Raw genomic sequence first — 13,538 nt, 5'->3', positions numbered from 1 at the left:
CCATCAGATAATTTTCTGGCATTTTCCAAGCTGTTAAAAGGCTCAGTCAACATAGTATATGTAAACTTCTGACCAACTGGAATTGTGATACAGTGAATTATAAGTAAAATAATCCATCTGTAAACAATTGTTGGAAAGATTACTTGGTTGAAAAATAAGTTTTAATGACTCCAACCTAAGTGTATGTAAACCTCCGACTTCAACTGTATATACATTTTATGGACACAGTATATTTTACATTAGTTATTTTATTTTCATTGACACACTTCAACTGCACTCTACCCCTCCCATTCTATTGGTTGCAAGGATTTTGTAGCATACATTGAAATAGAAAAAATTCCGGTGACTTTTTCTGTATTAGTTGGTAAACCATGCACCATGGTCTGGTGTTGAGAGCCACCGTGTTCCCAGAGTTGAATTGGGGAGGAACAATTTCCAGCTGCTGGAGCGTCATAGACCTGCTACTTATTTCTAGTCACACAATGAATGTCCCACACCTAATAGGATGTTTTGTATTGACAAGTTTTAGGAAATAAATCTGTGACTCATTATAATTTGCAAAAGAATGCCACGAAAAGACCACACGTTTCAATGCATGCCACCGGATCCGGAAGGTCCGTATTTTATTGCAAATGTTTACAATTCTACATGTGAGGTTATAATTGGACAAAACAAAAAAAGAACGATAATAAAACGTAACAAAAGTAAATCCATCTGTTGAATCTGACGAGTTGATGCAGAATTCCGAACTATGAATGAGCCGATTGAGTTTTCATTAAACTTGCTTTAGAGATTTTAAGGAAAGACACCTTGTCTGACATTATAAGCATTCATCTCTAACATCTCTTACTCTTCAAGCCAAGCTACATAGCGTGTGAATAAGGTTCCTTGAAGTTAACCCTCTCATCCTTCCTACATGGCTAAAATGGTCCATTTAAATGCAGGGGTGCCATTTTAGAAACAGATGACACGTGGATTTGCACTAGTGATGTCATAGTTTCCGAGGAATGTCTATTGTGACGATAGCACAACTGTAGCACTTATCTGTTTGTCATATCTCCACCATTAAGTGTAGAGAAATATAACGAGTGCTGCTTATATCTGCTCACTTAGCCTGTGGTTCAGTACATTTTCTATCTTAGCATCATCGAAGAACACGAGTCAAAAGCAATAGCTCATTCAACAGTGGTTTAGGCTACGTTTCACCAACCAAACATACGTTTCATCATTTCATTCCCAGTTTGATGGGTTGAACAGTGGTAATAGTGGTACACACTCAGACATTAACCCTTGCCAGTACAGTAGGGTCAATGCTGAAACATGAGCTTCTATGGTAGTTATACTGAGTGGGACACAGTCACTAAAAACAGGAAATGACATAAGGTAACAGAATACCTGTTCATACAAAATTCATCGCTTTCATCATGTATTACACTCAATCATTCACTCAACTAACACATTGTTCAGCTCCAGCTCTTTCTGACGAGGTTAAAATGAAAGAATAACAGTTTTAAAAACGATGTAAAAGTGTAAAAATCACCTTTCAACATAAAAATACTATTTGTTCCATTTTACATTTATCCCAGACATTCTGATCAATATCCATAAATGCAGATACTTGATCGGAAAACAATACAACAAACATGTAGAGAAACATAATGCCTTTAGTGTCTTATACACACACAGTGGTCTGGGAAAATAAGTGTGGAAAACCTCTTCTCCTGGTATGTGAAAGTGCCTCAGATGGGCCAAAGTTAGTGGTCATAGGCCCGTCTGTAGTGTTCTTGGGTCAGTTTAAAATCCTTCATGTGGTTTGGTCTCAACGTTTCTTCACGTGATTGTTGGCCTCTCCTTGTACGGTCCTATTAAATAAAGCCTGTGTGGACCTGCATCTCAATTGTTGCTTCATCTCAATCTTCCTCCATATTACTTCACAGATCAGAGCAGATGAAGGAGAGAAGATGAGGAGAGGTATTGGACCAATGAGATGCAGCCAGTGTCCATGCCTCCTGATATATTTACAGTTCAGGATTGACAAGGGGTCTAAGCCAGGCTTCTCTGTCTGGGCTTAATTCTTGGGTAAAGCTGTTGAGAAATCAGACACACAAACACCTTATTAGATACATTGGAACACTAGTAACCAGTCAACATCTTAATGGAAAGTTATTCAGTAAAATGTTTAACTTGACGAAACGCAGTTCTGACACAGTGCGACTCACCCCCAGAAGGTTCCGAGGGATGTACCCCTCCGTGTCGCCCGTGCCCGCCCACCACCACTCGGTCTCGTCCTCGTCCTCTCGGCGGACGATGGTCATGCAGTCTCCCTCATGGAACGCCAGCTCATCAGAATTGTCATTGCTGTAGTCCCACAGGCCGTACACCACGCCCCTGTTCATGATGCCCATCTTCTCCTGCACACCTGGAGGAAAGAGGAGACCGGGTGTTAGCGGAGCAAGAACACGCACAGAAATATACACACAAACGCCAAATGCAGATGACACCTACAGGTGTGCATCCAAATACACCATCACTAGTACAGTATCATCAACAACCACACGGCCCACTGTCTCGTCAATGCCAAGAGAAACAGAGACTTTCCCCTGACACAGCACTCAAGGCTATTTTTACCAGTAGCTGTTGAACTACTGACCGTAGAGGAACTGGGAGCACTGGGTGTACCCCTCCTCCATCTCCTCACACTTATCCGCTGCCGTCTGCATGTCACTGTAGGTCATAGCAAACACCGCCGCTCCGGACTCCACCAGGAACTTACACACCTGCACGTTATTACAGGAGGCCGCGCAGTGCAGCGGAGTCCTGAGAGAGAGAGGTAGAAAGAGAAAGGAAGAACAAACAAAGCACACGTTCAAAAATGTACGTGTCAGACTCCCTCGCTGGCTTTGTGTTAGAATCAGAGCTGTTGGTAGCGTCCACTCACCAGCCATCGCTGTCGGCTGCGTTGACGTTGACGCCGAACTGGACCAGGAACTTGACGATCTCTGTGTGTCCGGCACAGACTGCGTTGTGGAGGGCTGTGATCCCCTCATCATTAGGCAGACTAGGGTCCTCCACCTGAGACAGGAGAGAGAGGTGGATCTTTACATCTCACTTCACAAACACACATTATTTTACACAATACACACTCGGTACAAATTATCATCAGCTAACAGCTAAGACTACAAAACGACTAAACTTTTTGAGTACGATGGTTTACCAGCTACCATGCTAACCTGCCATTAGACTCTTCACTACACACAAGCACTTGTAAAAACACTGTTCCTCTGTGAAAGTCTTTTAAAAAACAAATAAAAATAACTTTGAGGTCCACTTCAGGAAATATGATATGGTATTCACTACAGTGTCTATACATCCAGAAATGTTACCTCGTAGATGATTCTCTGGACCAGATCAAACTCTCCCTCCAGAGAGGAGTCCAGGAGCAGAGCCAGGGGGTTAAACTTCACCCTCATGCTGTGGTCGATCCTCTCGGAGCCGGTCTTACGCAGGTTGGTCCTCTTCCCCTAGTACAGACACACGGAGAGGAGTACACTTTTTACACAACGTCACACCTAGGTGATATCTCACAGCCACGATGACACGCTCTCACGAGGAAGTGTTTGAGGGTGTTCGCTAGTGCTCTGTCTGGATGGATTTGATTTGTGCACGTCTGTGTGTGTCGTATAGAACAATCTACTCGCTGTTCATATAAATGGGTTCCAATCCACAAAATATTAAGAAACTGGAGGTAATGCACAAACGATTTGAATGAACGTCCAGAGTATCTTTTGAATGAATACAGTATCTACTCAAGATTGAAGGGACCTGTTCCCTCTGTAACTAGACCAATACTGACCTGACTAACAGAGCCAAAACAGTCATGAAACCAACTGAGGTTTTCCTAAACATCCTGATTATTACACAACCAGATGATAAGCTATTACTGGCCACATGAAAGAAAGGGCCCTTTTTGGGGTCTTAACAGCTGTCCATTGGTTTTAGCGGCAGAGTGCAAGGACTGGGAGGCAAAAATGGGTCAGACCACTCATCAACACCCCAAAGGGTAGGACCCCACTGACAAACCTGCCTGTATGGGATCAACAATGGAATGCAGCTTGTTGTTTACTTACAGGGCAGAAAATAACCAAAGCTCATTTCAATGTCAGCTTTGGACGAGGGAATGTGAATGCTTACTGAAATGCAGCCATTTTATGTCAGATTAGGACATAATGAACAGGTTCCACTTTCTACAAAACTTGATCAGGATTACTGTGCTTATATAACCTGTGAGAGGGTGGAGGGTAGCTAGCCAGGGCGAGATGAGGTCGACGGAGGTGAACATGTACTGTACAACCTGAACAGTCAGGACAACCCCATGAGAAACAACAAGTGAGGCACATACAGTTCTGTAGAGTACAGTACAGTAGGCTATTGTTAATATGGCTTAGGACTGTGATGTTAAAGCTATTTGCAGCAAGTAGAAAGGTTGTGTCTGATTGTGGGCTGGTGTTTATGGTTAGGTTCCTTACCGGTGGCAATGTGACCTGTCCTGTGACCTCCGGTGCCTGCATGCTGAAGGTGTCCTCCCCCAGGATCTCCTGCTCAGCCCCACTGGGGTAAGGTGGTGGAGGGTAGGGGGGGAATTCTTCCATAAAACTCTCTGGAGGAGGTTGCAGGCTGGGTGGGCTGGGCTCCTCCATGCCTGCAGCAGCAGGAGGCGGTGGGGGGAACCAGGGCTGGTCAGGTCGAGGGGCAGGGTGGGGTGGATGGGGAGGGGGCGTGAACTCCTCTCTGTCTCCCTCTGGGATGGCTGGTGGGGTAGTCTGTTCTGCTGGGGGTGGGAGGTGGTGGTTAGGGGTGGGAGGAGGGACGTCACGCACCTCCAGTTTCACACTTCCCGGTTGGCTGCTCTCCCCAACAATCTGGGCACCTGGAACACCAGGCATCGCCCCTCCCGCATCCTTTACAGCCTCGGGTGTGGTGGGCGTGGTGAGGATGGTCTCCATGGCAGCCAGTGTGGTCTTCTGATAAAGCAGCTTCTGGATGTTGGGCCCTGCGGGGCCCTCAGGCTCTGTGATGGAGCTGCGTTTCTTCAGGGGCCGTGGGGCGTTGTACAGCTTCTTCCTGAGGGCCTCCAGGTCCCCGTCACTCTGATGGCGGTAGGGGTTGGAGATGAAGGGCAGCAGCTTGGTGGGGCTGAGGGGACGGGGGGTGCGCTCCGTCTCCCCCTGCTGGCCCTCGGTGGGGGGGCCCTGTTGAGCCCCGTGGTCCACCTCTGAGGGCTGGTCTGGGGAGTGCCGCTGCTCGCTGTATGGGTTCTCTGGTTGCTGGGGGCCACCACCGGAGATCACAGGCTTACCGTACACTACACACAGAGAGTAGGTCAGACTTTAAAGTGGTCTTTGAAGATACCATCAACTAGACAAAATATTTTCCTGCTGGTACACAACAACACTCCAGGACAAGGATTGGCGAAAATATAATGTTTCAATCTATTGTTGTTGAGGCAGGCAACACACAGCTTAGAATGTTTATAGTGGGAGTAGCCTACGTGAGGATGTGTGTTTGAGGATCAGAGGTGTAACAGAAGGTGGTTCTCCTAACTGCATGGCTGAGCACTGGTGTGTCACCATGCGTCAGCCAGGTCAGATTGGTGGATTTGACTTGAGGGAGATCCACAGGGCAGGGATGACACGTGCACCCTGGACTTATGGACACTTAGTGAAGTCTCCAAGTACACTAAATACCTCACTTTTACAATTTAGGACACAGCCACTGTCAGAAAGACCCAAGAGCTTCTTCTGATCATGTGCCCTGACCAGGAAAAACTCCAGGTTCTTGTTATATCCTATACGTATATCATCTTATCATAACTAGGACCACACATTTTTCCTGGCCACTGCAAGACTCCAGAGAGTTCATGTCCTCTGCTTCACTTTAGTCAGACATATCTGCGTATGTGCAACCCGTTAACACTAACAGGGTGACGAGGAGGATTGTTTTAATGATTCATTTATCGGTTGCCATGCCTCAGGGATTATTACCTTTAATTAGATTCACTAACTGCAGCTTGTTCTGAGTCAGGACCCTCTCTGCTGGCTAAATGAATCACTGTACTCTCCTAGGTACATAGCATAGGACTGACGTCAGCCTGCTTTAAAGTCTCTGTTAGGAGTTAATCTACCAGTAAGTGTAGAACAAAGAAAATAACAAGAGCAGACAACACAGAAATGCCTTGGAGCCATGGTTCACATACCGGCCTTGATTGGCAAAGTCACATTGCGAAATCAATCCTCTTCATTCATTCTTTAGAGAAATAGACAAATGTCTCCAGACAGACGGTGGTCCAGATACAGTCAACAGGAAATGAAGAGGAACCAGAAGGTAGTCTTACCACTGACAAATCCGTTGCCTCGGCTCTGGCTCCTGTTGAGTGACCCCTGTATGGCCGGTGGGTAGGGCTTGCCTGGGGTGGGCTGCTGAGTGTACATTGAGTAGATGGAGCTGGCTGCCAGGGTCTGGGGCTTGCTCAGGTCCTTAGGCAGCTCTGGTGTGAAGGGTCTTACAGTGGCTGCCAGAGGGGGGTCCTGCTTGGAGGGCAGGGGCAGGGTCTGGCTCTGGGAGGGGGGCATTGGGACGCGGGCCTTGGCCGCCTCCTGTGGGTGCTGTTGCTGGCTGGGGGGCTTGGCCTTGGGGAAGGTACCGGTGTTGAGGCCTGGCTTGCCATAGGGGGCGCAACTGGGGGCTTTGGGTTTGCTGGCGACGGGTGGGGGCACCTTGACTGCAGCTTTAGGAGCAGACTGGAGAAAGGAGTAGACAGAGGAGCTGGTTAGATGACAGATAGGTACTCACACACACACACACCTGATGTCAAGAGCTAATGTTCATGATAATTACAGTTAACCCATTCCAATAGAACGTATCATTTAACCCCATTACTCACAGGCTTCCACTCAAAGTTCTGCATGGAAGACCCCATTGGGGATCAAATGTCCTGTTGAAGGTATACTGTGTACATGTGTTTGTATGGTAGGTACATACAGTGCCTTCGTAAAGTATTCAGACCCCTTTCATTTTTTCCACATTGTTACGTTAATTGTATTCTAAAATTGATTGAATTGTTTTCCCTCCTCAATCTACACATAATACCAGATAATGCCAAGGCAAAAACAGTTTGAAATGTTTGCTTATTTATATATATATATATAGAAAATAAATATCACATTTACATATGTTTTCCGACCCTTTACTCAGTACTTTGTTGAAGCACCTTCGGAAGTTATTACAGCATCGAGTCTTCTTGGGTATGACGCTACATGCTTGGTACACCTGTATTTGGGGAGTTTCTCCCATTCCTCTCTGCAGATCCTCTCAAGCTCTGTCGGTTTGGATGGGAAGCGTTGCCGCACAGCTATTTTCAGGTCTCTACAGAGATGTTCGATCAGGATCAAGTCCGGACTCTTATTCAAGGACATTCGGAGACTTGTCCCAAAGCCACTCCTGCGTTGTCTTGGCTGTGTGCATATGGTCGTTGTCCTGTTGGAAGGTGAACCGTCGCCCGAGTCTGAGGACCTGAGCCCTCTGGAGCAGGTTGTCATCAAGGATCTCTGTACTTTGCGCCGTTCATATTTGCCTCGATCCTGACTAGTCTCCCAGTCCCGGCTGCTGAAAAACATCCCCACATCATGATGATGATGCGGCCACCACTATGCCTCACCGTAGGGATGGTGCCAGGCTTACTCCAGACGTGATGCTTGGCATTCAGGCCAAAGAGTTCCGTCTTGGTTTTATCAGACTAGAGAATCTTGTTTCTCATGCCTTCTGGCAAACTCCAAGCGGGCGGTCATGTGCCTTTTTACTGAGGATTAACTTCTGCCTGGCCACTATACCGTGAAGGCCTGATTGGTGGAGTGCTGCAGAAATGGTTGGCCTTCTAAAAGGTTCTCCCATCTCCGCAGAGGAACTCTAGAGCTCTGTCAGAATGAACATGGGGCTCTTGGTCACCCCCCTGACCAAGGCCCTTCTCCCCCGATTGCTCAGTTTGGCCGGGCAGCCAGCACTAGGAAGAGACTTGGTGGTTCCAAACGTCTTCCATTTAATAATTATGGAGGCCACTGTGTTGTTGGGGACCTTCAAAGCTGCAGATATTTTTTGGTACCCTTCCCCAAATCTGTGTCTCAACACAATCCTGTCTCGGAGCTCTACGGACAATTGCTTCGACCTCACGGCTTGGTTTTTGCTCCAACATGCACTGTCGGCTGTGGGACCTGACATAGACAGGTGTGTGCCTTTCCAAATCATGTCCAATCAATTGAATTTACCACAGGTGGACTCCAATCAAGTTGTAGAAACATCTCAAGGATGATCAATGGGAACAGGATGCACTTGAGCTCAATTTCGAGTCTCATAGCAAAGGATCTGAATACTTATGTAAATAAGGTCTGTTTTTTAATGTTAATACATTAGCAAAACAATCTTGCTTTGTCATTAAGAGGTGTTGTGTGTTGATTGCTGAGGATTATTTTATTTCTATTTATTCCATTTTAGAATAAGGCTGTAACGTAACAAAATGTGGAACAAGACAAGGGGTCTGAATACCTTCCAAATGCACTGTATGCGTGTGCATTGGAGAAACTACTCTAAGCTGTTGGTAGGAAGGTCGGCAGGTATTGGATTTTGTTCAATTAAAGTTCACGTTTTTACAACTTCCTGGACACCAGCTATTTTGGGTCGGCAGTAAAAGCAGCAAAGCGACCATTTTGGTTCAGTTGCACTGTTCTTACCTGGGCGTCTCTGACCAGGTCGTCACTGCTCTGGTTCTTGCGGAGGGAGGAGGCGGGCACCTCAGTAGGCTCAAACATAGAGAACGGACGCACCCGTCGGTCCCTCTTCATGCCCTCCGTCTCACCTACACACAACACCACCGCAGGTGTTACCATAACATAACAACTAGACACAAACAGGGAAAACAATGGCACAACCCTATCTGGACTGTGTATCTAATTCAAAGATAGCCATGTTTGTGTGGACAGGCGGATATGATTTGGCCACTACATACCTAGTCATTGTGTGGTCGAGTCCTGCAGTAACATTTATGTGTGGTTGGGCTGAGGTGGTGGTTACCTTGCTCTGTGTTAGCGCTGGAGTCAGAGGTCATTCTGGGCAGTATGGAGGATGACCCATGACTACTGCTGTTGGACTCTGGTCCAGAAGTGCCCCACTCTGCCAGCTTACCTGAGAGAGGGGGGTGGGGGTGGTAAGGGCGTTGCGGTTTAAGGGGTGTTTTCTAACAATACTTTCAATTCAAACCAATGGTAAGTCAAATATGTTTAGACAAGGTCTGGCCGAAGCTGGTCTATAATATACAGGAAAAACCCTGTGACTGGGACTTCCCTTTTCTCCGAAAAATGAAGACCGCAAAGTAGGGTTTCCTAAACTCGGTCCTGTGTCTCCCCTTGGGTGCACGTTTTGGTTTTTTGTCGTTGCACTACACAGCTGATTCAAATAGCAAAGTCATCGGCAAGCTTTCATTATTTGAATCCATCCGTGTCGTGCCGGGGCAAAAACCACAACGTGCACTGCTGTAACGGGAGATCTCGCTAGTTCTTCCTATCTTCCACATTTCCTCAATAACTGATTTAGAGCTGACTGGGCCAGTCTGAAACCACATGGCTGTCAGACCGTCAGTTCTGCTGGAGGTAATGTGTTTGTTCCAACTGACCCAGTTAGAAATGCAGTGGAATCCAGCGTGGAAAGAAAATGGGAATGGGCACAGTTTAATACAACAAACAGGCAGTATCGCCTCACAGCAACACAAACAGAGATCTGGCAGAAAAAGAGATGACAATGAAAACATTAAATAAGAATGTATTTTCATGTTCTCCCACAACAAACATACCCCCATGTGCGCACACTCTCTCTCTCTCTCTCTCGAACATGCACACACACACACTCTCTAACATGCACACACACACACTCTCTCTCTCTCTAACATGCACACACACTCTCTCTCTCCCTCTCGAACATGCACACACTCTCTCTCTCTCTCCCTCTCAAACATGCACACACACACTCTCTCTAACATGCACACACAACTAAGCCCATATTGCATCCACTGAAAGGGTAACACACAGCAAGCTCAAGCTGACACACACACACACACACACACACACACACACACACACACACACACACACACACACACACACACACAGAGAGAGAGCACAGCACAACACCAGAGGGAGTGTGTACCTTTTCTCTTAGCCCGCAAGTCTTTCAGAGGCTTAAGCAAGAACATGGCTTCTAAAATAAACAAAAACAAGACAGAAAAGGTAGGAGCCTTAGATATCCAGAGTTGAAGGTCCGGTCTGTTATAGGCCCAAGCAGGGGTCCCAGTGTGTGCATGGTGAGGGGTGCAGATGGCCTGGCTGGATCTGGGACTAGGCAGGGACCCTCCCCATCAGACTACAACTCGATGGAGAAGAGCTCTGGAGGGGTTTGGACAGGCTGCAGATTCCCCTCTTCCCCTTCCAATCTGTCCCCCTCTTCTTCCCCACTGCATATTGGCTCATCACGCAGAAGTGATCGCATGCAACATCACAGCAGACCGGGGAAAATCTGGTACTTTAACTCCTACGTTTCCCTGGCTTCCAATGGAGACTACGTATAAAGGAAAAGATGGACCGAAGAGGAAAAGGAGGATAGATAAAAAGGGAAGGAGGTCCCTTGTGGTGCTGTGTTGTTTAGCAGTTGAAATCACCAGTTTTGGTGTCATATCATTGATTTTTAATGTCACCCCCCCCCCCCTCCCTCTTTCACACACTCCTTCTACTGGGGGAGTTATTTTAGGCAGACTGAACGAGTGAGTGAACAAGTGCGTGAGTAGAGAATAATAACAGGCCAACGTCTGTGCATGGCCTTTCACTGGTTGTGTGTGTGTGTGTGTGTGTGTGTGTGTGTGTGTGTGTGTGTGTGTGTGTGTGTGTGTGTGTGTGCGTGTGTGTGTGTGTGTGTGCGCCATCAGTGTTGTATTTATGCAATCTGACTGAGTCAAAGCCCGTAGTGTAAGCGTTTTAGCGGCGTTCCCTCATGACAGTGAAGATACATTTTTTTTTTGTTTTAAAGTTCATTTCCTGCAATTCTACTCATGTTGCCTTGAGGCGGAGAGACACATTTCTGCAATTTTTTATATGATAACTGATGATCAATGGGCCCCACACCGGTAACAACAAGATTAGATAGCTAGCCCGCTAGACTAACTTACCAATAAATAAATAGCTGGCATGGCTAATTGAGTGACTGCATATGAACAACCAAATTTCAAAATTGCACCTTGTGTATTATTTAATCTAACGCTCAAAAGTAAGTTGAGACCCCGACTGAGTTCCTATACGTACAGTATATACAGTACTAGTCAAAAATGTACACCTACTCATTCAAGGGTTTTTATTTATTTTTACTATTTTATACATTGTAGTATAATAGTGACGACATCAAAACTATGAAATAACACCTGGAATCATGTAGATTTTCCCCCGGAATCACCACCCCAAAAAAGTGTTCAACAAGTCAAAATATATTTTATATTTGACATTCTTCAAAGTAGCCACCCTTTGCCTTGATGACAGCTTTACACACTCTTGGCATTCTCTCAACCAGCTTCATGAGGTAGTCACCTGGAATGCATTTCAATTAACAGGTGTGCCTTGTTAAAAGCTCATTTGTGGAATTTCTTTCCATCTTAATGCGTTTGAGCCAATCAGTTGCGTTGTGACAAGGTAGGGATGGTGTACAGAAGATCTCCCTATTTGGTAAAAGATCATGTCCATATTATGTCAAGAACAGCTCGAATAAACAAAGATAAACAACAGTCCATCATTACTTTAAGACATGAAGGTCAGTCAATACGGAAAATTAAGAACTTTGAACATTTATTCAAGTAGAGTCGCAAAAACCATAAAGCGCTATGATGAAACTGGCTCTCATGAGGACTGTCATAGGAAAGGAAGACCAAAAGTTACCGCTGCCTCAGAGGAAAAGCTCGTTAGTTACCAGCCTCATAAATTTCAGCCCAAATAAATGCTTCACAGAGTTCAAGTAACAGACATCTCAACATACACTGTTCAGAGGAGACTGTGTGAATCAGGCCTTCATGGTCAAATTGCGGCAAAAGAAACCATTACTAAAGGACACCAATAATAAGAAGAGACTTGCTTGGGCCAAGAAACACGAGCAACAGACATTAGACCAGTGGAAATATGTAATTTGGTCTGATGAGTCCAAATGTGAGATTTTTATTCCAATCTCTGTCTTTTTGTGAGACGCAGAGCAGGTGAAGGGATCATTTCCGCCTGTGTGGTTCCCACCATGAAGCATGGAGGAGGTGGTGTGATGGTGCTTTACTGGCGACACATGATTTACTTAGAATTCAAGATACACTTAACCAGCATGGCTACCACAGCATTCTGCAGCAATACGCCATCTCATCTGGTTTGGGTTTAGTGGGACTGTCATTTGTTTTTCAACAGGAAAATGTCCTAACACATCTCCATGCTGTGTGAGGGCTATTTGACAAATAAGGAGAGTGATGGAGTGCTGCATCAGATGACCTGGCCTCCACAATCACCTGACCTCAACCCAATTGAGATGGTTTGGGATGAGTTGCACCGCAGAGTGAAGGAAAAGCAGCCAACAAGTGCTCAGCATATGTGGGAACTCCTTCAAGACTGTTGGGAAAGCATTCCAGGTGAAGCTGGTTGAGAGAATGCCAAGAACTGCAAAGTTGTCATCAAGGCAAAGGGTGGCTACTTCGAAGAATCTCAAATAAAAAATATACTCTATTTATTTAACACTTTTTTGCTTACTACGTTATTTCATAGTTTTGATGTCTTCATTATTATTGTACAATGTAGAAAATATCAAAATAAAGAAAAACTCTGGAATGAGTAGGTGTGCTCAAACTTTTGACTGGTACTGTTTAAAGCCATGTTATCGTTTCTAATTGTGTATTTATTCTTTGTGTTTTTATTTTTCTCATATTTTTAAAAATCAATCTCTGGGAAATATGCGTAAGCACGCATTTCACTGTTAGTCTACACCTGTTGTTTACGAAGCATGTGATAAAGGTTCAAAATGATCATTCTACCTCAAGGCAAAATGCACTATAGCCCCTCTGGTGGACAAAATATGTAATTACAGAATGAAATGAACACGACTGAGTGCCAATGTACAGTAGATTAGGTAAATTGATAGTAGCTATGTTACCAAACTGAAGAGGATGCCACTGAGCTTTCCCTGGTTCAACCTCTGACTGCACAATGACACAGCAACATGAGGGCTGGAATTCCACCCTGGCAAAGTTATGTCTCCATTGAGTGGAGGAAAAACACAGCAACAGCCTCATGGCTGATTCAATCGCAGCACAACATATGTGTCACGGCTGCCAAGAGACCTCATTAGCCTCTAACCACTTATTCAAGGTCAGGTATCTTATCAACTCCTCTAATGTTTTAGGTTAAAATTAGCAGTAGGGTAAACTGATC

The 13,538-nt window shown here is 45.5% G+C and overlaps 1 protein-coding gene across 5 annotated transcripts in view; it reads right to left on the bottom strand.

Moving 5' to 3' along the window:
- Positions 1–592: 592 nt before the first annotated feature.
- tp53bp2a (tumor protein p53 binding protein, 2a) overlaps positions 593–13,538 on the bottom strand; it is a 51,683-nt gene continuing 38,737 nt past the window's right edge. For all 5 annotated transcript variants that reach the window (XM_064932456.1, XM_064932458.1, XM_064932459.1 and 2 more), the window contains 9 exons: positions 9,121–9,231; positions 8,781–8,905; positions 6,392–6,797; positions 4,527–5,362; positions 3,384–3,521; positions 2,939–3,072; positions 2,651–2,817; positions 2,220–2,419; positions 593–2,085 (listed from right to left, as the gene is read on the bottom strand). In XM_064932456.1, the coding sequence (XP_064788528.1) occupies positions 2,044–2,085; positions 2,220–2,419; positions 2,651–2,817; positions 2,939–3,072; positions 3,384–3,521; positions 4,527–5,362; positions 6,392–6,797; positions 8,781–8,905; positions 9,121–9,231 (2,159 nt within the window). In that variant the 3' untranslated portion in view covers positions 593–2,043. The remainder of the gene's footprint in view (positions 2,086–2,219; positions 2,420–2,650; positions 2,818–2,938; positions 3,073–3,383; positions 3,522–4,526; positions 5,363–6,391; positions 6,798–8,780; positions 8,906–9,120; positions 9,232–13,538) is intronic.

Source organism: Oncorhynchus masou, chromosome 23 (assembly GCF_036934945.1).
Source record: "Oncorhynchus masou masou isolate Uvic2021 chromosome 23, UVic_Omas_1.1, whole genome shotgun sequence".
Lineage (NCBI taxonomy): Eukaryota > Metazoa > Chordata > Actinopteri > Salmoniformes > Salmonidae > Oncorhynchus > Oncorhynchus masou.
Note: the sequence above shows the minus strand (reverse complement) of the source record. Positions and strands in the feature narration are given on the sequence as shown.